This window comes from Oncorhynchus mykiss, chromosome 28, assembly GCF_057628025.1.
Source record: "Oncorhynchus mykiss isolate SJ-2025 chromosome 28, ASM5762802v1, whole genome shotgun sequence".
Classification (NCBI taxonomy): domain Eukaryota; kingdom Metazoa; phylum Chordata; class Actinopteri; order Salmoniformes; family Salmonidae; genus Oncorhynchus; species Oncorhynchus mykiss.
The window spans coordinates 7,939,682-7,965,799 of NC_143049.1; the positions used below are offsets into that span (position 1 = coordinate 7,939,682).

The window sequence follows — 26,118 nt, forward strand, 5'->3', positions numbered from 1 at the left end:
CAAATTTCACATTCATAAATGTAAATTCACTAATAAAAAACCACTCTTCCGTGTTTTCTATAAGGAATTTGAGCAGTACATTAGGACCATTCTACATTCTTCTAATAAGAAAGCTGTTAAAACAATCAATATGTGTGTTTCTTTTAAGGTCTTTGTATAATCTGTAATTTGTTGTACCCCCTAGCATATGTTATTATTGTCTATGTATTGTATGTATACAGACTTTTTCTACATGGGTAATAAAACAAATATATGTATATATTTTTTAAAGGCAGTTAACCCACTGTTCCTGTTAACTGTTAACTGACTTGCCTAGTTAAATAAATACATACAAAATACGCATTTGAACATTATAGGCTATACATTATAGACAAACGGACGTCTTGCATTTTTAGAGAGGCTTAACTTCAAATATTCACGTTTCTGCTGAACTATCTCGTAAAATATATCAAAAATGCATTGTTTGAACTATGCGTTGTGTAGTTTTGTCAATAAAGTTATACACATGTACGAAACGGAAGTTTGCCAATGTGCATTAGTGTTTACGTTGTGACGCAAACGTTGAGGAATTGGTGAGTTTAAAAACGAGTAATTCTGTGGTAAATGAGATATTAAAGATATTCCATTAACTTGATTAGATGCACCTACATTTACTACAGCAACATATATGAAAATAAGTCCCGTTTTGTTCGTTAAAGTCGTAGCTGCTTTGCCGGTTACCTCAACAAAGCTAACACAAGCTAATATTAGCATAGCTAGCTAATCCACCCTCTGCACCAAAACCCAGTGTATAAGATACTATAGATACTATAGCCTATAGTAGTTGTCTTATAATAGTGTAATTACATGCATTGTTAGGCCTCTTGCTTTTGGTGTAGAAATGTATGTAACAAACTACGTTTGAATAGTAGCTTTAGTTAGTTGGCTAGTTGCACCCTAATTGCTAGGTAGGTGCCATGGTCTGCGAATGTTACTAGTTAGTTAGCTAAGCTGAAGAAATGTTATTTAATTTGGTACAATTTCTGTAGTAGGGTGTCCCTTGGGGGCATCCGTACCTAGGTAGGACATGCAAGGGTTAGGTTAATAAACAGGCTGGAGCTAGAACCTCGTGGTCGCGCGTCTTTATTTTAGATCATACTACATGGTGTCAGAAGTGGTTTTAAAATTCACATAAACGTGAAGGAGGTACCAAGTAAATCATACATTCAGACTGTTTCAAAGCAGGGAGGGCACAGTGTTGGAGATAAAACAGCGCATATTATTATTTTGCTAGCTAACGAGCAAGGACTAAGCTACTGCAAAGCAACATGTTGCAAGAGGAAGAAGCTGGGGGGATTTCAGGGTTTGCGACTCCCAAGTTCAACGGGCTCTGGCGCAAACACGGACAGGCCAGTGGCTAGTGCTGACGGATTTCGCATTAGTCCCCCGGAGAATTTTGTTTGTATGGACATTCAAAACTGGCCGAAATGGATCAGGCGCTTTGAAAGGTACAGGGTAGCAGGGTAGGCTTAAACGTGAAAAATGAGGCATTTCAAGTTAATACACTGATCTACTCTATGGGTGATGAAGCCGATGATATATTAAATGCTTCAACGTTGACCGAGGAAGAGAAACTTAACTACAGTGCCGTTAAAGACTGTTTTGAAACGCATTTTGTAGGGAGACACAACATTATTTTTGAGAGAGCTAGGTTTAATATGCGCAAACAGGAGCAGGGTGAAACCACCGACAGTTTTATCACAGCTGTTCACAAACTAGCAGAACATTGTCAGTTTGGCGCGCTCAGGGAAGAGCTGATCCGAGATCGGATTGTAGTCGGAATAAGGAATATATCACTTTCTGAAAAGTTACAGTTGGATTCCCAGTTTACCTTGTCCAAAGCTGTAAACCAGGTTAGGCAGAGTGAGACAGTAAAAAGACAGCAGAAGATACTTGCAGAACGAAGAGAGTGAGGAAATACATGCATTTTCATACAGAGCTAAAAAAAAAACAGAGGGGAACACAAAACAGAGACAGACGTGGAGAAAACAATCACAGACAGCACCAGTAGCTAGTTCAAATGTTTGTCGCAAATGTGGGAAATCCCCTTTCCACAGATGGAAAGATTACCCAGCAAAGGATGCTGAATGCAGGAAATGTCACAGGAGAGGACACTTTTCAGCTGTCTGTCGATTAAAGCAAATGCATGAGGTTTCAGAGGAGGTACAGCAGGACAGCATCTTGCTGGGAGAAGTAAAGGGAAACAATACTGGCTGGCATTCAGACATTAAACTCAATGGGGAGGTTGTGTCATTTAAACTAGACACTGGGGCAGCAGTGACAGCTATCCCAACTAGGCTGTATAGCTATAGCAGAGATGGCCCTTTGCTCTCTACAAACAAAAAACTGTACGGGCCCAGTAATAACATTTTACCAGTGGTAGGGCACTTGGTGATCAAACTGGAGAGTAAAGACAAAAGTGCCATCCAGCCTGTCTTCGTCATTGACTCTCTAGCCAGACCGTTGCTGGGGCTGCCAGCAATTGAAGCATTGCAACACATTGAGAGAGTGAGTGAACTGGAGAACCCAGGTGAGGTTTTCAAAAAGAAATTCCCAAAAGTGTTTTCTGGTCTAGGAAGGATAGAAGGTGACTACAAAATCCGCCTGAAAGAGGATGCTGTCCCCTTACCACCCCCCGCCGGGTGCCTATCCCTTTATTGGCCAGAGTAAAGGAAGAGTTGGGGAGGATGGAAGACATTGGGGCGGTGTCTAAAATAGAGAGTCCCACAGACTGGTGTGCAGGGATGGTGGTGGTCCCAAAAGCCAATGGGGAAATAAGGATCTGTGTGGACATGACTAAATTGAACAAGGCACTCTGCAGAGAGAGACACATCTTACCATCAGTGGAGCAGTCACTGGCTCAGTTGGATGGCTCACAAGTCTTCACAAAGCTAGATGCCCGCTCAGGTTTCTGGCAGATACCGCTGTCATCAGAGAGTAGGGCACTCACAACGTTTATAACACCGTTTGGCCGGTACTGTTTTAACGCTTTGCCATTTGGAATCGCTTCCGGTCCTGAGCATTTCCAAAGACACATGTCCCAGCTGTTGGAGGGGCTGAGTGGCGTCATAGTCCACGCGGACGATGTGCTCGTGTGCGGAAGGGACAGAGCAGAACATGATGTAAGGCTCACAGCAGTTCTGACCCGACTCCAGGAGACTGGCCTGACACTCAATGAAAAATGCACTTTTGCACAATCAGAAGTCTTGTTCTTGGGACACAAAATCAGTGCAGCTGGAATAGAGCCGGACCCAGAGAAGATCAGCGCCATCACAGATATGCCCAGACCCCAGAATGTGGCTGAAGTCAGGACCTTCTTAGGCATGGCCACATATGTGGGTAAGTTCCTCCCACAGTTCTCAGATACAACCAAACCTCTGAGAGACCTACTAGCCAAAGAGAATGACTGGTCATGGGGTCACATGCAACAGGTAGCGTTTGACAAAATCAAAGGAGATCTGGCCTCACAGAGAGTGCTGGCCCAGTACCGTCCCCACGCTAAGACAAAAGTATCAGCAGATGCATCATCCTTTGGGCTAGGGGCGGTCCTCACACAGATGCAGGACAACATGGAGTGGCGTCCAATAGCATACATCTCCCGAAGCTTATCCGACACAGAGCAAAGATATGCTCAAGTGGAGAAGAAGGCGTTGGCTATCACATGAGCATGTGAAAGGCTCAGCCAATACCTTATTGGCGTGCAGTTTACAGCAGAGACTGACCACAAACCACTGTTGGCTCTGTTAGGGACAAAAGCACTGGACGACTTGCCTCCCAGAGTTCTGCGCTTCCGCCTCAGATTACTGAGGTTCACCTACAAGATGGTGTATGTGCCAGGGAAGGCACTGATCACAGCAGATGCACTCTCCAGGGCCCCAATTAAACGTCCATTATCAGAGGAGGAGCAATGTCTAGAGGGTGAGGTACAGGTGTCCATTAATGCAATAAGGGACAGTCTACCTGCATCTCAGACCAAACTGCAGCAGATTGCAGAGGAGCAACAACGAGACCACATCTGCCAACAGATAGTTCAGCAGTGCAAAAAGGGATGGCCCAGGCAGGAGGAACTGCCTCAGCTGCTGAAGCCCTATTGGGTGCACCAAAGTGACTTCCACTATAATGGAGACCTTCTCATGAAAGGACTACGGATAGTTATCCCAGAGACTCTACAACCAGAAATGCTAGACAGAGTGCATGATGGACACATGGGGATAACCAAATGCAGACTGAGGGCTCAACAGTCAGTGTGGTGGCTTGGTCTGAGTACTCAGATTGCCAAGCTAGTGGCCCAGTGTGAGGTCTGTACAAAATGTCAACCTTGTCATCCGGAGCCAATGATGGCAACGGAGCTGCCAAAACGGCCATGGCAAAAGGTAGGGGCGGATATGTTCTATTGGAAAAATGACACTTATGTGCTAGTGGTAGATTACTACTCAAGATACATTGAAATAGCAAAGACACCCATAACCACATCAGCTGGTGTTATCAATGGATTAAAGTCTATTTTTTCCAGGCAAGGGGTCGCGGAGGTCCTGGTTACAGATAACGCTCCCCAGTTCTCTGCGAGCTCCTTTTCTGCAGAATATGACTTCATACATGTGACCAGTAGCCCCTACCATGCACAGAGTAATGGTGAGGCAGAGAGAGCTGTGAAAACAGTCAAGGGACTGCTGAAAAAGAACAAGGATCCATACAGGGCTCTGTTAGCTTACAGAGTTACGCCACTGCATCATGGGCCGTCGCCTGCCGAGCTCCTGATGGGCAGGAGGCTGCGTTCCCCATTGCCTGTCTTGCCGGCTCAGCTCAAACTCAGATGGCCTAACAGAAAGGCCTTCGCTGAGAGGGACAAACGTCTGAAAGAAACGCAAACTGGAGACTTTAATCGGAGACACCGTGCTAAGGAGAGGCCAGAGCTGACCGAAGGTCAACGCGTGTGGATTACAAACTCAAAGACACCAGCAATAGTGCTGAGGAAAGCGGATGCCCCACGCTCCTATGTGGTGGACACAGGCTCAGAATAGGTACGAAGAAACAAAACACACCTCAGAGCTCTTCCAGATCTACCAGCCACACAGACCGAGGCCACAGAAAATGCACAAAAAGAGGGTGAAGGAGAGAGAATGCTCACGGAGCCACAAGCGCGCCCAAAAAGGGATGTGAAGCCACCAGAGTGGCTGAAAGACTATGTTACGTGAAGAGATAACATACTGCTGAGGAACATACCCAGCAAAAAGACTGTACCTAAGTTAATGTTCATACTGTGTGATTTAATGCTTTCATACTGTTTCAGGATGGGAAGTAGCATGTTAGAGAATAATACTGGTTTCCAAATTGCATTTCAGTTATTCAGTTGCAGTGGTTATGCATGTTGAGTTCTTGTTCATGGGAGAGGGGAAGATGTAGTAGGATGTCCCTTGGGGGCATCCGTACCTAGGTAGGACATGCAAGGGTTAGGTTAATAAACAGGCTGGAGCTAGAACCTCGTGGTCGCGCGTCTTTATTTTAGATCATACTACAATTTCAAGTCTTCATTTCATTTTCCAAAGATGCTCCCCAAATGCACAAGTGAAAAAACGTACCTTTTTTAAATTATGTTAAACTTTTTTTCCCCAATATGTTTCTCCAGAGTGAAGACGTCTACCTTGAGTATTTGACCAGTTGTCCAGGAGGTGGAGTTGAGTGTTTTGACTGTGAGTGAATCCATTGCCCTGCAAAATGGATTTCCAACACAGAGCTGGGGGCAAGACTGGGAGTGGTGGGGTGGCGTCCTCCTCGGAGAGCAACCGGGACCGGCGAGAGCGGCTCCGCCAGCTGGCCCTGGAGACCATTGACATCAACAAGGACCCCTATTTCATGAAGAACCATCTGGGCTCTTATGAGTGTAAACTGTGTCTGACACTCCACAACAATGAGGTAAGGAAGTGCTCATTTTAACATAACTCTTTATATGATGATCAATTGTCATTGGAATTACAGATTTTAACCATTGTTGTTTTCTCTTTACAGGGCAGCTACCTGGCCCATACACAGGGAAAGAAGCATCAAACAAATTTGTAAGTACATATGGATTACGACTACTTTTGTGTCATTTTAGCACTGTGTATATTTGGTTGTGCTCACTTCTCTATTTTGTTGAATGCAGAGCGAGAAGAGCAGCCAAAGAAGCAAAAGAAGCTCCCGCCCAGCCAGCCCCCGAAAAGGTGAAGGTTGAGGTCAAGAAATTTGTGAAAATTGGTCGACCGGGGTACAAAGGTAGGTTAATATGTGTTTTGTTAGTCATCATCAGGCTCTCAAAGGATTTGATGACTCTAGAACAATCTAATGTAATGTATTGATATTATTTCCCTTCTCAACAGTAACAAAACAGAGAGATCCAGAGAGCGGGCAACAGTCTTTACTTTTCCAGGTGAGTCTGAATCAGAGTATGTGAGCGGAGCAGGCGAGGAGTGGAGAGTGCCCAATTTGACTGGAGAGTGGAGCGAGATTCCCAAAGGCTGGAGCGTTAGCATTCTCGCTTGCCCCAATTTCGCTCCAGTAGCGCTCACATCACAAGCTCAGTGCATGCCAGCCCCAGCATGCATTTGTAGTCTACTTGTGTGCTGCAAATAGCCCCTTGCTAATGTCATGGAGTTTGTTAAATATTTTCATAAAGAAACTGATTAAACACACAGGTGCTAAATCAAGGTGACTTATAAAGACGAGGTCCAAGAGGGAGTGCAGTGATGTAGTGTCCACAACTAAAGAATCATTGTGGAATCTAAAATACATTTATTCCAAAAGCCTGAAGCCACAGACTGGCCAAACTCGTGTTTCTAAAAATGAACTATATATTTTTTTTACATTTTAATTTCACCTTTATTTAACCAGGTAGGCCAGTTGAGAACAAGTTCTCATTTACAACTGCGACCTGGCCAAGATAAAGCAAAGCAGTGCAACAAAAACAACACAGAGTTACACATGGGATAAACAATCGTACAGTCAATAACACAATAAAAAAATATGTATACAGTGTGTGCAAATTAAGGAGGTAAGGCAATAAATAGGCCAATGGTGAAGTAATTACAATTTTGCAATTTACACTGGAGAGATATGTGCAGATGAGGATATGCAGGTAGAAATACTGGTCTGCAAAAGAGCAGAAAACAAAACAAAAACAAATATAGGGATGAAGTAGGTAGTTGGTTGGATGGGCTATTTACAGATGGGCTGTGTACAGCTGCAGAGATCGGTAAGCTGCTCTGACAGCTGACGCTTAAAGTTAGTGAGGGAGATATGTCTCCAACTTAAGTGATTTTTGCAATTCGTTCCAGTCATTGGCAGCAGAGAACTGGAAGGAAAGGCGGCCAAAGGAAGTGTTGACTTTGGGGATGACCAGTGAAATATACACGGGTGGGTGTTGCTATGGTGACCAGTGAGCTAAGGCAGATCTTTACCTAGCAAAGACTTATAGATGACCTGGAGCCGGTGGGTTTGGCGAGGACCAGCCAGCAAGAGAATACAGGTTTCAGTGGTGGGTAGTATATGGGGCTTTGGTGACAAAACGGATGGCACTGTGATAGACTGCATCCAATTTGTTAAGAAGAGTATCGGAAGCTATTTTGTAAATGACATCGCCGAAGTCAAGGATCGGTAGGATAGTCAGTTTTACAAGGGTATGTTTGGCAGCATGAGTGAAGGAGGCTTTGTTTTCGAAATAGGAAGCCAGTTCTAGATTTAACTTTGGATTGGAGATGCTTAATGTGAGTCTTGAGGAGAGTTTACAGTCTAGCCAGACACCTAGGTATTTATAGTTGTCCACATATTCTAAGTCAGAACCATGCAGAGTAGTGATGCTGGTCGGGCGGGCAGGTGAGGTCAGCAATCGGTTAAAAAGCATGCATTTCGTGTTACTAGCAATTTAAGAGGAGTTGGAGGCCATGGAAGGAGTGTTGTATGATGTTGAAGCTCGTTTGGAGGTTTGTTAACAGTGTCCAAAGAAGGGTCTCATTTGCATGAATTCTAAAAATGAATTCAAAGGCACTGTTTAATTTGTATTTCATTCTAAGTAAGTCACAGCCATACAACAAAATGTTGTATGGCCTAGCCCAAACCATTATTCCTCCTCCACCAAAGTTGGCACTTTGGGCTGCATTTTCTGAGACACTGGCTACTTTCTCTTCCTCCCCTATCAGATTGATTACCCAGAGATAGCAGAGGGCATAGGACCCAGGCATCGCTTCATGTCTGCATACGAGCAGCGCATCGAGCCCCCAGACCGTCGTTGGCAGTACCTTCTACTGGCTGCAGAGCCCTACGAGACGATCGCCTTCAAGGTGTGTGCTTGTCTTCATTTGGACCTAAGAAAATCCCCAATCACTCATTTGTCTTTGCTTCGTTCAGTTTTCCTATGAATGACAACTCATACTTTTTGGTATCTTCTATATTTATGCAGGTGCCAAGCAGAGAGATTGATAAAGGCGAGAGTCGCTTCTGGACCCACTGGAACAAAGATACAAAACAGGTAAAGTACATTTGGTGTTGACAGTCCCATGGTTGGTCTTATCTGACTTGGTTTTTGGAGTATATTTAGGTATTAATGGAATCTAACTAAATGTACCATCCCTCTCCAGTTCTTCCTGCAGTTCCACTTCAAGATGGAGAAAGCCCTCGCCCCACCCAGCGGACCCGTACCCCCCATGGGTATAAAGCGCCCACCTCCCCTGATGAGTGGGATGGGGCCTCGACCCCCCAGTGAGCCCATGCCCCCTCCACTTCCAGGGGGGATGAATATGCCCCCTTTACCCCCTGGCGCCCCCGGCCCTCCCCAGATGCACCACCACCATCAAATGCAGCACAGTGGCCCCGGAATGGGTATGCCACCCCTGATGAGACCCCCACTCCCCTCTGACAGTCATGAAGGAATGCCCCATCAAAACAACTGATCTCCAACCAGCACATCATCCTTCTGTTAGATTGTTTGCCTATCATTTGGTTGCTATAACAGTGCCCCATTTTAGGACTATGTCAAGTGTACCGTTTCATTGTGCGATGTACTTTTTCTAAACTCTGAAAGAAACTTTGTATACCTACATATATTCTACAGATGCAAAATGGGCCATATTCAATAGGTTTTTTACACAGTTGCCAAGGCATTGTATTTATCATGCTCGTCTAATATCCACACTATCATAGCATTTTTAGAATGAGGCAATATAATGTGCAAGCTTTAAGTGTTATGCTAGTGTGGCTATAGGAAGATATCCATTGTTTTAGGTACTTTGTGATGGCACCAATATTAATAGGATCCTGCTGTATTGTAAATGTTGAGTCCTGTGTATGAAACAACATATTTTAAGGTTCTTTTTTTTATAATAAAACATGTGGAAAAGTGTATCATGATCTTTGTGTGGTTGGCTGAAAATAAAATGTGTTTAGAGGCAAAGATATGATACATAACAGGGAAAGCTTTATTGACAATTAGGGTAGCAAAAAAAGGATTTCAGATTAAAGCATTTTTTATTGCATATTACCAAAGCTTACTCTGGAGATTTACAACATTAACAATTAAAATAATAATACTGTCAATGGAACAACAGTAACAACAATCAAGGGTCCAAATAACAATACATTGAAAAATGACAAGCATAGAGGACATGTTGGTTTACAATAGCACCCAGACAATTACTCAAATGAGACGTCTTGCTCAACTTTATAATACAAACCAACATTTTCAAAACGGCATCACTGAACAATATTCTAAGCAACAAAGACATGGCAGACTGGGAAATCAGTCATGCTTCTCTTCTGACTGGCACTTGCAATGGCTGCCAATGAGCCAGCAGCAATTATAGTTGGAACATTCATTTGTGCAGAGAACCCATAATGTGTTCACAATGATGCCCATCCACGTTACCTTATTTTACTATTGTGTAGAACTACTGTTGTATTCCTTTACTTAATTCTTCATCAGACTGCATGCCATTTTCCCTCCTATGATTTGCTGGCTTTTCATTTCTTAACCTTTTGTATCATGGGTTTAACTTCCTCCTCCATTTTCCGCCACTTATTTTTCCTCCCCTCTCAGCTTGACCTGTTTTCCCTTTTTCTTCAGCTTAGTTTCTTAATCTCTCTCTCTCTTAGCCCTCTTTTCCTCCCCTTCTCTGCCTTTGGAAAGTATTCTCTCTGGTGTTCCCCTGCTTCTCAGGCCCTTCAGGGACCTCTCTCTGACCCCCTTCTTCAATTGACCTTGTTTGGTTTCCCCGTCATCATCTTCGTCATTAAAGTCAGGTAACCACCAGAACAACACCTCATACAAAGAGGGCTGCAGGAAACAGGAAAGGGTCATTACTACGTTATATGCAACATTTTCCAAGATTTTACTGAGTTACAGTTCATATAAGGAAATCAGTCAATTTAAATAAATAAATTAGGCCCTAATCTATGGATTACACTTGACTTGGAATACAGATTTAAATCTGTTGGTCACGGATACCTTTAAAAAAAAGGTAGGGGCGTGGATCAGAAAACCAGTCCGTATCTGTTGTGACCACCGCATAGAGTTGATCAGGCTGTTGATTGTGGCCTCTGGAATGTTGTCCCACTCCTCTTCAATGGCTCTTCAAAGCTGTTGATTATTGGTGGGAACTGGAACACGCTGGTCAATCCAGCCTGCCCATACCATAACCCCACCGCCACCATGGCACACTCTGTTCACAATGTTGACGTCAGCAAAACACTCGCCTACAAAACGCTCGCCATACACGCTGTCTGCCATCTGCCCGGTACAGTTGAAACTTGGATTAATCCGTGAAGAGCACACTTCTCCAGCATGCCAGTGGCCATCAAAGGTGAGCATTTGGTGAGCATTTGCCCACTGAAGTCAGTTACAATGCCAAACTGCAATCAGGTCAAGACCCTGGTAAGGACGACGAGCACGCAGATGAGCTTCCTTGAGACGGTTTCTGACAGTTTGTGAAGAAATTCTTCGGTTGCGCAAACCCACAGTTTCATCAGCTGTCCGGGTGGCTGGTCTCAGACGATCCCGCAGGTGCAGAAGCCGGATGTGGAGGTCCTGGGCTGGCGTGGTTACACGTGGTCTGCGGTTGTGAGGCAAGGTAGACGTACTGCCAAATTCTCCAAAATGACATTGGAGGTGGCTTATGGTAAAGAAATGCATGCCAATCGCACGGTCCCCCAAAACTTAGACATGTGGCATTGTGTTGTGTGACAAAACTGCACATTTTAGAGTGGCCTTTTATTGTCTCCAGTGCAAGGTGGTCATGCTGTTTAATCAGCTTTTTGATATGCTACATCTGTCAGGTGGATAGATTATCTTGGCAAAGGAGAAAGGCTCACTAACAGGGATGTAAACACATTTGTGCACAAAGTTTTAGAGAAATAAGCTTTTTGTGCATATAGAACATTTCTGGGATCTTTTACTTCAACTCATGAAACATGATACAAACACTTTACATGTTGCATTTATTTTTGTGTTCCGTATAGTATATAGTTTGTTTGCAAACTTCAGCATACAATCACTCATTGACGAGACACAGAGGTCTCAGCCCTCAATGCATTCAGGGCAGAGGAGGCTGGTGAGAGGAGCCATATGAGTGCGGGCACATTGTAATGGCTGAAATCAATAAATAGAACCGAGTCAAACATGGTTACTCTATGTTTGATACCGTTCCATTTATTTAATTACAGCCATTACATTGAGCCCCTCCTCCTATAGCTCCGCCCACCAGCCTCCTCTGATTCAGGGGTATAATAAAAATGTTTTTGGGGAATTTAGAGGTCACATATACATTATTTCACTGAATGTGTATGCATTCACTGAATGTGTATACTACCTAATAAATGTTTACATATACTCATACCTACTAAATATTATAGAAGTATGATTCCATACACACCCGGTGTCACCTAAACGTCCTTGAGAAGCTAGCCATTTGATTGGATGCTCCAGCTAACCGTCAGTGACAGCAGTGGCTGATTTGCAAAGTGCAGATGAAAACCAGCCCACACTGCAGCCCTTAGGAGTGGCACTTTGCAGCAAATCTCCTGTAATTCATACCATGTTGGGAATGAGGATTCTGAGCCCGGAGAGACAGGTGAGTATTTTGTTTCTGTGCCACTACCTCCTGTGGTTGGACTTTGTGTCTCAATGCGGAGTGCCTCACAGTCAGCGCATCAGCATACTCCTCTTCCTCCACAGGCCGTCGACCTTTAATGGTTTCTATAGGATGACAGGGCGCTCACATTATGGATGGAAACTACAACAAAAATGTGTGTCTGTATGTGTCATTGTCACTGACTGGTCTGAGTTAAAGTTTACCCCCCCAAATTAATATTAATTGTGCTTTAACAACTCAACATAATTGTGTATAGTAAGTGTAGTGGACTGTGGTCCACACTAGTGTACATGCCATGTAGTTTCTGAAAGCCGGAGCTGAGCAGCAGGATTGTGATAGCTATGAGCAGACAGCGGTTAAGTGTGACCCCTTCCCAGGTTGTCTCTATCTGACTCAGGTTCTGGGGGGATATAGCCTTACGCAGAGACACTGACGAAGGCAGAGACAGAGGGAAAGACACGGGTTATAACAGCATAAATCACAGTGTCGTAAAGTAAAGTGTGTAAAGTACTTTGAAGTACAGCTTAAGTAGTTTTTTGGAGTATTTCTACTTTACTTTACTATTTATATATACAGTACCAGTCAAAGATTTGGACCCACCTACTCATTCAAGGGTTTTAATTTATTTTTAGTATTTTATACATTGTAGAATAATAGTGAAGACATCAAAACTATGAAATAGCACATATGGAATCATGTAGTAACCAAAAAAGTGTTAATATGTCAACCAGCTTCATGAGGTAGTCACCTGGAATGCATTTTAATTAACAGGTGTTTTTTTTGTGGAATTTCTTTCCTTAATGCGTTTGAGCCAATCAGTTGTGTTGTGACAAGGAAGGGTAGGTATACAGAAGATTTGGTAAAATACCAAGTCCATATTATGGCAAGAACAGCTCAAATAAGAATAGAGAAACAAACGTCTATCATTACTTTAAGACATGACGGTCAGTTAATCCGGAAAATGTCAAGAATTTTAAAGTTTCTTGAAGTGCAATCTCAAAAACCATCAAGTGCTATGATGAAACTGAGGACCGCCACAGGAAAGGAAGACCCAGAGTTACCTCTGGTGAAGAGGATAAGTTCATTAGAGTTAACTTCACCTCAGATTGCAGCCCAAATAAATGCTTCACAGAGTTCAAGTACCATACACATCTCAACATCAGCTGTTCAGAAGAGACTGCGTGCATCAGGCCTTCATGGTCAAGATGCTGCAAAGAAACCACTACTAAAAGACGTGCATGGGCCAAGAAACACAAGTAATAGACATTAGACCAGTGGAAATCTGTACTTTTTTTGGTTCCAACTGCCATGTCTTTTTGATGCACAGTAGGTGAACGGATGATCTCTGCATGTGTGGCTCCCACCGTGAAGCATGGAGGAGGAGGTATGATGGTGTGTGGGTGCTTTGCTGGTGACACTGTCTGGGATTTATTTTTTAGAATTCAAGGAACACTTATCTAGCATGATTACCACAGCATTCTACAGCAATTTGGTTTGCGCTTAGTGGGACTATCATCTGTTTTTGAACAGAACATTGACCCAACACACCTCCAGGCTGTGTAAGGGCTATTTGACCAAGAAGGAGAGTGATGGAGCACTGCATCAGATGACCTGGCCTCCACAATCACCCAACATCAACCCAATTGAGATGGTTTGGGATGAGTTGGACCGCAGAGCGAAAGGAAAGCAGCCATCAAGTGCTCAGCATATGTGGGAACTCCTTCAAGACTTTTGGAAAAGCATTCCTCACAAAGCTGGTTGAGAGAATGCCAAGAGTGTGCAAAGCTATCATCAAGGCAACGGGTGGCTACTTTGAAGAATCTAAAATCAAAAATATATTTTGATTTGTTTAACACTTTTTTGGTTACTCCATGATTCTATTGTTGTTATTTCATAGTTTTGATGTCTTCACTATTATTCTACAATGTATAAAATAGTAAAAAATTAAGAATGAGTAGGTGTGCCCAAACCTTTGACTGGTACTACTATATATATTTTACCCCTTTTTTATCCCAAATTTCATGACATCCAATTGGTAGTTACAGTCTTGTCCCATCGCTGCAACTCACGTATGGGCTTGGCAGAGGCGAAGATCGAGAGTCATGCTTCCAAGCCACACTGCTTCTTGACACAATGCTCGCTTAATCAGGAAGCTAGTCACACCAATGTGTCTGAGGAAAAACCGTACAACTGGCAACCATGTCAGCGTTCATGCGCCCGACCTGCCACAGGTGTTGCTAGATCGCGATGGAACATGGAGATCCCGTTAGGACAAACCCTCCCCTAACCTGGACGACGCTAGGCCAATTGTGCGCTGCCTCATGCGTCTCTCGATCGCGGCCGGCTGCGACACAGCCCTGGATCGAACCCGAGTCTGTAGTGGCGCCTCAAGAACTGCTATGCAGTGCCTAAGACCGCAGCACCACTCAGGAGGCCGACTAATATTTACATTATTTACTTTTACTTCACTACATTCCTAAAGAAAATAATGTACTTTTTACTCCCTACATTAACCTTGACACCCAAAAGTACTCATTACATTTTAAATGCTAAGCACGATAGGAAAATTGTCCAGAGAACCCTGATATTCCTGCCTTCTGTACAGATGTATCGACGTACGCATTCCTTACTCGGTCATCCTCTGGGCAATGAAGATTTTACCCCCGACATTCAGTAAGGATATTGGGCGGAATTGGCTGATGTTCACCGCACCCTTCTCCTTCAGGACATATATTTAGAACCAAATACTTTTAGACTTTTACTCAAGTAGTATTTTACTGCATAACTTTCACTTTTACTTGAGTAACTTTCTATAAAGGTATCTTTACTTTTACTCATGTATGACAATTGGGTACTTTTTCCACCACTGATAAATCAGGTGACTTTGTCATGTTATTGTGGGAGAGAGACAGAGAACGAGAGATAGAGATATAAAGGGCAGAGAGAGACAGAGAGAGAGGTGGGCTCACTGCTTCTGCCGGGGACACTGGGTTCTCTGGGCATTATCTTGGGGACTTGCTGCTGCAAGATTGGAGGTTCATGTTGAGAAGGCATGGTCTGTTCCTGTAGGGTTATTCATCTTTCCTTAGCATACATTTCTGCAAAGAAACAGTACAGTTAGCCAGGGGCTATGTTGACCACCAGATAACCACATAATATACACTTAACAAAAAGAAAAACGCAACATGCAACAATTTCTAAGATTTTACTGAGTTACAGGTCATGTAAGGAATTTGTCAATTCAAATAAATTAATTAGGCCCTAATATTTGGATTTCACATGACTGGGAATACAGATATGCATGTTGGTCAAAGATACCTTTAAAAAGTAGCGGCTTGGATCAGAAAACCAGTCAGTATCTGGTGTGACCACCACATAGAGTTGATCAAGCTGTTGATTGTGGCCTGTGGAATGTTGTTCCACTCCTCTTCAATGGCTGTGCAAAGTTGCTGGATATTGGCGGGAACTGGAACACGCTGTCAAACATGTCAATCCAGAGCATCCCAAACAGGCTCAATGGGTGACATGTCTGGTGAGTATGCAGGCCATCAAATCAAATCAAATGTATTTATATAGCCCTTCGTACATCAGCTGATATCTCAAAGTGCTGTACAGAAACCCAGCCTAAAACCCCAAACAGCAAGCAATGCAGGTGTAGAAGCACGGTGGCTAGGAAAAACTCCCTAGAAAGGCCAAAACCTAGGAAGAAACCTAGAGAGGAACCAGGCTATGTGGGGTGGCCAGTCCTCTTCTGGCTGTGCCGGGTGGAGATTATAACAAAACATGGTCAAGATGTTCAAATGTTCATAAATGACCAACATGGCCATGGAAGAACTGGGACATATTCAGCTTCCAGGAATTGTGTACAGATCCTTGCAACATGGGGCCGTACATGAGGTGACTGCGGCAGATGAATGGCACGACAATGGGCCTCAGAATCTCGTTATGGTATCTCTGTACGTTGAAATTACCATCGATAAAATGTTGGAGACGACTTATGGTAGGGAAATTAGCATAAAATGATCTGGCAACAACTCTAGTGGACATTCCTGCAGTCAAGCATGCCAATTACATGCTCCCTCAAAATTTTAGACATCTGTGGCATTGTGTTGTGTGACAAAGCTGTACATTTTAGAGTAGCCTTTTATTGTCCCCAGCACAAGGTGCACATGTGTATTGATCATGCTGTTTATTCAGGAGAAATGCTCACTAACAGGGATGTAAACAAATTTGTGCACAACATTTTAGAAAAATAAGCTTTTTACACATTTCTGGGATCTTTTATTTCAGCTCAGGAACCATGGGACCAACACCTTACATGTTGCATTTATATTTTGGTTTAGTATAGTATTAGAAGCATCATGTTACATCCATATGTCACATTTAGCAGGGATGGACAGGGTTTTGGTACTGTATAACGGCTAGTGGTAAGTCTCACGGCTAGTGATGTAAAATGCGGTAAGTAAAGGAGCGTGAGAGAAATTAAATGAGAGGAAGAGAGACAATGTAGTTGTAACTAACCTCCCTTGCTTTAAGGATAGGAGCTCTGCTGCCAGTAAGTTACTGTAGTTGAAACTCCCCCAGTGCATCTGTGTGAGGTGAATTCACACTACGGTGCTCATAGGACCAGAGATCATATTTCAACGGCATGGTGAATATTTAGAGGTATGCTGATACCACCAGGCTGCACCAATCACGTTATTAGAAACCGGTGTTCTGAAATAGGGCCCATAATGGTTTTAGTACACTTTATGTAAAGGCTTCTTAACATCAAGACAGCCATGGCAGACGGTTTACATGGTTTTAATGCTCATCAAACCATTCAGTGACCACTTGTGCCCTGTGGATGGGGAAATTGTCATTCTATGGGGGAATAGCCATGGTATCCAAAATAATGGATAACTGGACCTGCCCAGCATTTTTATACATGACCCTAAGCATGATGGGATGTTAATTATTTAATTACCTCAAGAACCACACCTGTGTGGAAGCACCTGCTTTCAGTATACTTTGTATCCCTCATTTACTCAAGGTGTCCTTTATTTTGGCAGTTACACTATATATACAAAAGTATGTGGACAACCCTTCAAATTAGTGGGTTTGGCTATTTCAGCCAAACCAGTTTCTGACAGGTGTATAAAATCGAGCACATAGCCATGCAACCTCCATGCACAAACATTGGCAGCAGAATGGCCTTACTGAAGAGCTCAGTGACTTTCAACGTGCCACCGTCATTGGATGCCACCTTTCCAACAAGTGATTTCGTCAAATTTCTGCACAGCTAGAGCTAACCCGGTCAACTGTAAGTTCTGTTATTGTGATGTGGAAACGTCTAGGAACAACAACAGCTTAGCTGAGAAGTGGTAGGGCACACAAGCTCATAGAATGGGACTGGCGAGTGCTGTAGCGCATAAAAATAGTCTGTCCTGTCCACAGTGCACAAAGCGAGATCCATACAGAAATGGTTTGTTGAGATTGGTGTGGAAGAACTTGACTGGCTTGCACAGAGCCCTGACCTCAACCCCATCGAACACCTTTGGGATGAATTGGAACGCCGACTGCAAGCCAGGCCTAATCGCCCAACATCAGTGCCGACCTCACTAATACCCTTGTGGCTGAATGGACGCAAGTGGAAAGCCTTCCCAGAAGATTGGAGGCTGTTATAGCAGCAAAGGGGGGACCCACTCAATATTAATGCCCATGATTTTGGAATGAGGATTTTGAAGCGTCACATACTTTTGGTCATGTAGTATACCTATAGATCACACAGCTGGTAAAGGAGAAAAGCCATCACAATGCTTGGCTGTGTCACTCATGTTTCCTGGCTCAGTAATACTTAGCAATATTTGATTGATGGTCTGCCACATGAACTAAAACAGTGCCTGACTCATGCTCTTTGTTGCGGTCAGTGAGTTTTAGTTGCGTCAGTGGTCTACACCAAATGTGTGTGTGTGTGTGTATATGCGTGTGTGTGTGTGTGTGTATGTGCATGTGTGTGTTCCTTACCTGGAACTGGTCTGCGGGCTTTTGAGGGGGAGGCTCTGGCCTGCCTAACTCCTCCTCAAACATCTCAAAACTCTCTTCCATCTTTGCCCTGACAGGGAGAAATAGAGGGGGAAATGAGAAAAGGGAGGGAAAGAGAAAGAGATTTATAGAACTGGCTCTGTATTTTTAGATTAGCTATTTTTGCTTGTTGTCAATAGACAATCACATATTGCAGATCTGTATATCTGTATATCAGCTATTATATAATCAGTCATTACAAAAATAGATATTGTGTATAAACCAACACATTACAGCTATTACATGCTCAATTGCTTTGTAATAGACCTAAATACCTTGGTAAAGCAACAACAACAAAGCAATAAAGGCCTCCCAACAACTTCTTTAGCACGTGAATAACTTGAGGCCCTAAATGATTACATTCTAATTCACTGAAGCCATAGTTGAGGACATTACATTTCTGATCTAACCCTGAACTAATTTTATAACAGTCCTAAAAATAGGGATGAGTCCAAACCAACCTTTCTTATAGTATATGTCGTGACCCACGGACCTGTTAATTGTGGGTAGCGATGTGTTTACTGCAGCCTTTCTTAAAAGTATGGGTCACGACCCAAAGTCGGTCGCAGACCTGTTAATGGTGGGTCGCGAAGTGTTAGAGTAAATGTATCATTATTTAATGAATTACTGGAATTGATTTGGCCTAGTGCAAATGCGCTCTGTTCAGTGCGCTCTCTGCTTGGCAGCGGTGTCAGTTTGGCAGCTGCCGAGTGGGAGGGAAATGCCCGTGTGCTTCGCGGTTTACCAGATATTTTTTCTGCAGTTTTCTTGAAGATCTCTCCAAGACCCGCACGCTGCAGCGCTGTCGTTCAGCAGCAGATGATGTGCTGTCCGCCAATGACTTGTCATTCCTACTCGCCATCACTCACTGCCATCAAATGGAGTCAAGCTAGCCACAAATGTTGACTGAGCTCAATCATCATGAAACGCAAATACAGCGACGAGTTTCTCTCTCTTGGGGTGTGTTCGTAAATTCAATCTGGAGTGCCAGAGTGCGCGTTCGTAAATTCAGAGTTGTCAGATTGTCCTTTCGTAAATTCAGATCGTTGCGCTCTGGATGAGTAGTAAGGTTGATCCGAGCGTTTTGTTACAATACCTCACAACAGCTTCAGTGCTTGACTGCGAACTGGCTAACTTGCTGGTTACTTCCAGACACAAATGAGAGAACACCTCAGACTATTTGACTCACTCTAGCAGAGCTGGTTATACTGTTTTCATGTTATCCATAGCGTTGTTGACTGTAACTGTGCTACTGGCAACAACTGAATTACATCCCCCCCCCCTCCAACGTTTACTGCCACCGACCATATTCAACGGGTGTTGAGCGTTCGTAAATGCATCAGTTATTCTGCGCTCTGGCACACTCAGACGAGAGTGCTCTGAAATCGGAGAGATAGCCAGATCGAATTTACGAACGCACCCTTGTTTTCATACAAACTTTGAGAAACGAAGAGGAGTGCCCACAATATATTTTGTGCGGGGAAGTGCTTAGTAATAAGTCTCTCAAAAGGAAAACATTTAAATGACACAACCTGACCAAACATCAACAGCAGGGAGTTATTTCAGAACAGGGTGGAATGCTTCAGGAAACTGCTTCAACAGTGGAAAAGTAAGTCGGCTAGCATGGCATTGTTGTCATTTTATAACAGGTGATGATGATAAGCAGAAATAAGGGAGTACAATCTCTCACAGTAGTAGAAGTGAGTTTCTCTTTCAAACAATTCCCTTGTACACAGCTAATAGCTAACGTTAGCCAAAGCAAGCTAGCTAGCTACTGATAGTGTGCAACCCTAAGTAACAGTATATAAACTTAAAAAAGAAACGTCCTCTCACTGTCAACTGCGTTTATTTTCAGCAAACTTAACATGTGTACATATTTGTATGAGCATAAGCTTCAACAACAGACATAAACTGAACAAGTTCCACAGACATGTGACTAACAGAAATGTAATAATGTGTCCCTGAACAAAGGGGGGTCAAAATCAAAAGTAACAGTCAGTATCTGGTGTGGCCACCAGCTGCAATAAGTACTGCAGTCCTCATGGACTGCACCAGATTTGCCAGTTCTTGCTATGATCTGTTACCCCACTCTTCCACCAAGGCATCTGCAAGTTCCCGGACATTTCTGGGGGGGAATGGACCTAGCCCTCACCTTCCAATCCAACAGGTCCCAGACGTGCTCAATGGGATTGAGATCCAGGCACGTCGCTGGACATGGCAGAACACTGACATTCCTGTCTTGCAGGAAATCTCGCACAGAACGAGCAGTATGGCTGGTAGCATTGTCACGCTGGAGGGTCATGTCAGGATGAGCCTGCAGGGAGGGTACCACATGAGGGAGGAGGATGTCTTCCCTGTAATGCACAGCGTTGAGATTGCCTGCAATGACAACAAGCTCAGTCCGATGATGCTCTGACACACCGCCCCAGACCATGACGGACACTCCACCTCCAAATCGATCCCGCTCCAGAGTACAGGCCTCGGTGTAACGTTCATTCCTTCGACGATAAACACGAATCCGACCATCACCCCTGGTGAGACAAAACCGCGACTTGTCAGTGAAGAGCACTTTTTGCCAGTCCTGTCTGGTCCAGTGACAGAGAGTTTGTGCCCATAGGTGACATTGTTGTCGCTGATGTCTGGTGAGGACCTGCCTTTGCAACAGGCCTACAAGCCCTCAGTCCAGCCTCTCTCAGCCTATTACGGACAGTCTGAGCACTGATGGAGGGATTGTGCGTTCCTGGTGTAACTCAGGCAGTTGTTGTTGCCATCCTGTACCTGTCCCGCAGGTGTGATGTTCGGATGTACCAATCCTGTGCAGGTATTGTTACACGTGGTCTGCCACTGCGAGGACGATCAGCTGTCCATCCTGTCTCCTTGTAGCGCTGTCTTAGGTGTCTCACAGTACGGACACTGCAATTTATTGCCCTGGCCACATCTGCAGTCCTCATGTCTCCTTGCAGCATGCCAAAGGCACGTTCACATAGATGAGCAGGGACCCTGGGCATCTTTCTTGTGGTGTTTTTCAGAGTCAGTAGAAAGGCCTCTTTAGTTTTCGTACCGGTGACCTTAATTGCCTACCGGTGACCTTAATTGCCTACCGGTGACCTTAATTGCCTACCGTCTGTAAGCTGTTAGTGTCTTAACGACCGTTCCACAGGTGCATGTTAATTAATTGTTTATGGTTCATTGAACAAGCATGTGAAACAGTGTTTAAACCCTTTACAATGAAGATCTGTGAAGTTATTTGGATTTTTACAAATTATCTTTGAAGGACAGGGTCCTGAAAAGTGGCCGTTTCTTTTTTTTGCTGAGTTTATGAAGATGAAAAATGATCAGACCAACTGTACTTCTTACTGTAAAAATGATTGGTGAAAACACATCTAGGTTGCAACTATTGTGGTTAAATACAAGTAATATTTTTTTTCTGAACTGGAATAAACTGATTGAAGCAAGATGCTTTTTGAGGCAAACACACTCACACAGGTCTGGGTTGTTCATCTACAGCAGGAAGCGGTCTCCTGCCTGACTGAGAAAGCAGTAGATGTTCTGATCCAGTTTGTCACCACATGCCTGTGTGAGTTAGGGTTCTCAACTCTGGCGTAATTAATGAACAAGTACAGAAACAGACTCAATGCTGAGGACGACCTCAGGGTTGCAGTGTCCAAAACTGAGCCCAGAATAAACATGCTCGTTGAAAACTTCAACCAGCCACACACCTCTCATTAGGATAGTATGTGTTTTTCTGGTCTAGATCTGTGTGATATGATCAGTCAGTTAATTCCAATTTAGAATACAAATGATGTATTGTATTTTAACAATAACAGTTCCAACCTAGATTTGTTTTCAACAATACTTTCTACAGTAAGATGTACAGTAGGCCTGATAATTTTTCATCTGTACTGTTACTTAGGGTTGCACTGTCAAAAACGGAGCCTGTGTGTGTGTTTGTGTAATGTTATACATCTGTGTCATGTGATCAATCCCTTTTTTCCAGCTCAGAATGAAAATGATTTATTGTATTTTAACAGCAACCGTTCCAACCTCGACAGATATGTAAGAGTGTTTTTAATGGGGGAAAATAAACATGAATAGCTATTTTATATTTACTTTATTTGATATTTGTCTATATTGCATTTGTTTTAGGCTGGCATAAGGGCAATGACATGTACTTGAAATATAGTTGCATGTTTTCATAAGTTTGGGTCCCAGGAAAACACAGAATTTCGAATTTGGGTCCCAGGCTGAAAAAGTTTAAGAAACTATAGACAGAGACATTCTAGATACACAGAATTGCAGAGATACATTGATGTTCCAGCTGTGGTAGCAGCTTGTCACTCCAATTACATGGACGATTCTAACCCTTGAACTCAGACGGTGTGTGTCTTACCTGGTTCGACATGAGGCTTCCCCCAGAAAACACCAAGGACCTCTATCACGAGCAGTTGTCCTGTAGCAGTCCTGGGGTGGTGGTAGAGACATCCTCTGTGTGGAGGGTGATAGCCAAGCACAGGTGCAGCCTGGAGAAATAAAAAATAAAAAGCATTTTGTGTCAGCCAGGGGGCTTGAACAAGGCTGGGTGGACTACATGCCAGCTGCCAAATCCAGAGAGAGAAAGAGGGATGGGGGGAGAAAGCAAGGCCAGGGTTATGCTAAATCAGGAATGGCCACTCTTGATGCTGCAGGGATGCTTTGTATGTAGGCTTTTGTTTCAGACCAGAACCCACCTGAACCCACCATTTCCTTATTTTTGAATTAAGTTACCCATGGATGCTTAGAATTCAACTTTGATGTTTTTGGGTCAACACTAAGATGTTTTATTTGTATCAAGCTTTATGGGTGATAACTGGGCCCGGTTTCCTAAAAGCATCTTATGGCTAAATTAATCGTTGGAACCTTTGTTAAACCTCAGAGCTGTTTCACCAAAACCATAGTTTCTAAAGTTGCACTTAACAACGCTTGCTAAATAATCATATTGAAATCAATGTCATGTTCAATCAATTTATTATATTTTGCTAATTGTAGGCTACTGTCTAATTTCTGCCTCAATTTATTTCATGTGTAACAATGTATGCCAAATCTGTGATTTAGTGCATTATTATATGGTAGCCTACGATAAGCCGCAATATTTGCAGCCATAGGCCTAGGCCTGTAGGTGATAATCTCTCTATGAGCTGATCCGTCGCCAGTATTGTGCAGACTGATCATAGAGCATCGCTGCTGTTCTTTTGATCCTATCAATACACGACACGCCTCAACTACGCACTTGAGCGAACGTTCTCTCTGCATGGTGTTTTGGGAAACTTATGTTACATCTTCAGCCCTTCTACGAAAGATACATTCATAAACCGAAAATCCTTCGCTCATTATTTCAGTAGCCTACCAAATGAGGGTGTAATTTGCAGAATCGGCCACCAGGGAGCTGTACAAGGCCAGAGGTACAGTAGAGGCCAAGCCGGGGCTGATTCAGGTGGTTGAAGTATCCAGTGCATTTCAGTCAGCTGTGTTACCTAATAGTCACATTTAGAGAGAATATGCACATTTCGATGTGTGTCCTTTTGTGATACACAATATTAACTCAAGAAAAATGAGAAAATGCTGAATAACTTGTTTTGGTGACAGTGTTGGAGGGGTTTTTGGAAGGGATGGGGGAGGCTTTGGTACAGGATTTGGGGGTTCGGGAGAAACGAGCTGGGAAGCAGGATTAGCTAGTGGGGAGGAAGGCTGAGTAGTGGCATTGTTTGTGGCTGAGCCATTCTTGGTACTGCATGTGATCCGGACGGTGCCTGCCAGTGGTCACCCTCTATCGGGTACAGTGGACAGGATCTGTGGCTCAAATTACACCCTATACTTCAGATAAGGTACTACTTGGACATTCTACTCCCCCTATAGTGTACTGCTATTGATCCGTCTGCATAGCAGTGCACTACATAAGGAACAGGGTGTTGTTATTTATTTGGCCCCCTAAGACTCGTTATTTGGTTTTCCTCTAAGACTCGTTGAACGACCCTGAGATTCTATACCAGGCATTATGCACTACTGTATATGCTGCAGTCTATCTCATACCCATACTGTACATTGATGGAATGTCTGATTTGGAAGTTATAATGCAGAAAGAAGTCTTACTGACTGAATTTTTTATTTTTATTTTTTATTTTTTTTCTCGCTTAGATGGCTTGTCATCATTGATTAGTCCAAAGGATATGAACTTGTAAGAACTGGAGAGCGGACTGAGTTATTTGTTTGATCAACAAGATTGTGTGTTTTTCCCCTAATTTAATCCGATTTGAAATAGCCAGAGAAATCAGTGACTCTCTTGTCAATGCTGTGAGTTAATTTTTTTTAATTGAACCTTTATTTAACCAGGCAAGTCAGTTAAGAACAAATTCTTATTTTAAAAATTCTTATTCTACTCCGGCCAAGCCCCGCCTAACCTGGACGACGCTAGGGCAATTGTGTGCCGCCGTATGGGACTCCCGATCACGGCCGGTTGTGATACAGCCCAGGATCGAACCAGGGTCTGTAGTGATGCCTCTAGCACTGAGGTGCAGTGCCTTAGACCGCTGCGCCACTCGGGAGTACAGTAGGGAGAAGTCTTCCAAGTTTGTCCCAAAGTCTTGGGACTGTTTCAAGGTCTACGGAAGACCCATACGGACATAGTTTTGGGTAAAGTGGGCTAACAAAGCCTCCGAACTCCCTGTGTCTCAAATTCTCTCACATGGGCATGCTCGGGTTGGATGTGGCGCTTCTGAATCTGTCGCTTTTGACCTTATGTAATGAAGAAATAGCTCAGAGGGCAAAGTGACTGTGTCTGTCAACCACGTTCGACCCTCTCTATGCCCTGCCTCCCTACGGGACAGTATGAAGCGTAAAATCCCATTAGCTCTTATTACCTGGCTGCCAGTTAGAGGGTATGATGACTTCACAGACTAAGTAAGCGTGACTGTTAATTGTTAATTCTATTGTTGAACAGTCAGCGACAGTCTGACGATGAGGAACGCAGCCACAGATTGTAGTGATAATGGCTGTAACAGCAATTGACAATGTGACAGTGCATTAACCACAATGCCGGATATGCTCCATTTACGGATTGTACCAATACTGTGTAAAGTTTGTACCTGTGATTATTAAGAGGGAATAAAATAGAAAATAGTATAAATAAATACTGTTTATTTTGGTATTTTATGAATTTATCATGCCTTCTCATCCCTCAAGCCTGCCTCAGTAACATGCAGGGATTAAAGACCAGAGGACATAGCACTTCTAAAACATTTGAAGAAAAGGAGGAATACGGAACTGGAATGTATGATGATGATGATGATGGAGGGATAGAGAAATGGAGGAGAGGTACAGTCATCACAAAACCTGACGAGAAGGCAGGCAAAGCCTGTAAAAAAAAAAAAAGTGGAGTATGAATCACTGCTTCTGGATTGTTTTCTGCACTGCCTCTGGAGTGTTTTTTCGGGAGAGAGTGAGGGTAAAGCCATTCAATGCAGATCTCTTCAGAATGCTGTCGATTAGTGGTGGGGAATCACGAATCTGCATCCAGCAGAGTGGGATAAACTGTTCTAATCTAGGAGGATTCCGCATACGAAGTAACGGAACACTCAGAGGGGGTCAGTGTTCCGGAATTAGAATGTTCAAATATTCTAATGTTCAGACCAAGGACAGAGGTGTGAAAGGATGTTTGGTCGTTTCTGTGGGAGTTCGTCAAAGTGGGTTGATGGAATAAAATGAAAGTGAAGAAGTAGTGTGTTGGACCGTGTACAAACAATTTGCCACCACCTTGGCTCTGAAATGACATTTCTGTAGGCCTGTAAGGATGGTTATAGATGAGCATTATCCTGAATAATACATCTTAAGACTGGACTGTCATCTGATTGATATTATTCAGCAGTTGTCT

The 26,118-nt window shown here is 43.4% G+C and overlaps 1 protein-coding gene and 1 long non-coding RNA gene across 4 annotated transcripts; one reads left to right on the forward strand and one right to left on the reverse strand.

Moving 5' to 3' along the window:
- The first annotated feature begins 447 nt into the window (after positions 1-447).
- On the forward strand, positions 448-9,409 carry LOC110508411 (splicing factor 3A subunit 2). Of its 2 annotated transcripts, none has more exons than XM_021588927.3 (8): positions 448-572; positions 5,666-5,952; positions 6,046-6,092; positions 6,182-6,291; positions 6,396-6,445; positions 8,211-8,351; positions 8,471-8,539; positions 8,649-9,409. In XM_021588927.3, the coding sequence occupies exons 2-8, from the start codon at positions 5,755-5,757 to the stop codon at positions 8,958-8,960; spliced, it is 927 nt and encodes a 308-aa protein (XP_021444602.1). In that variant the 5' UTR covers positions 448-572; positions 5,666-5,754; the 3' UTR covers positions 8,961-9,409. The 2 variants fall into 2 exon arrangements, with proteins under 2 accessions (XP_021444602.1, XP_021444603.1); XM_021588928.3 differs by lacking the exon at positions 448-572 and adding an exon at positions 1,040-1,487.
- Positions 9,410-9,462: 53 nt separating this feature from the next.
- On the reverse strand, positions 9,463-22,713 carry LOC110508412 (uncharacterized). 2 transcript variants are annotated; one of them, XR_016492925.1, is made up of 5 exons: positions 22,606-22,713; positions 18,159-18,246; positions 15,122-15,250; positions 12,159-12,256; positions 9,463-10,339 (listed from the first exon to the last, which is right to left on the reverse strand). It is a non-coding gene; the product is annotated as an uncharacterized LOC110508412 (long non-coding RNA). The 2 variants fall into 2 exon arrangements; XR_002471307.3 differs by having other exon boundaries at positions 12,095-12,256.
- Between the last annotated feature and the right edge of the window lie 3,405 nt (positions 22,714-26,118).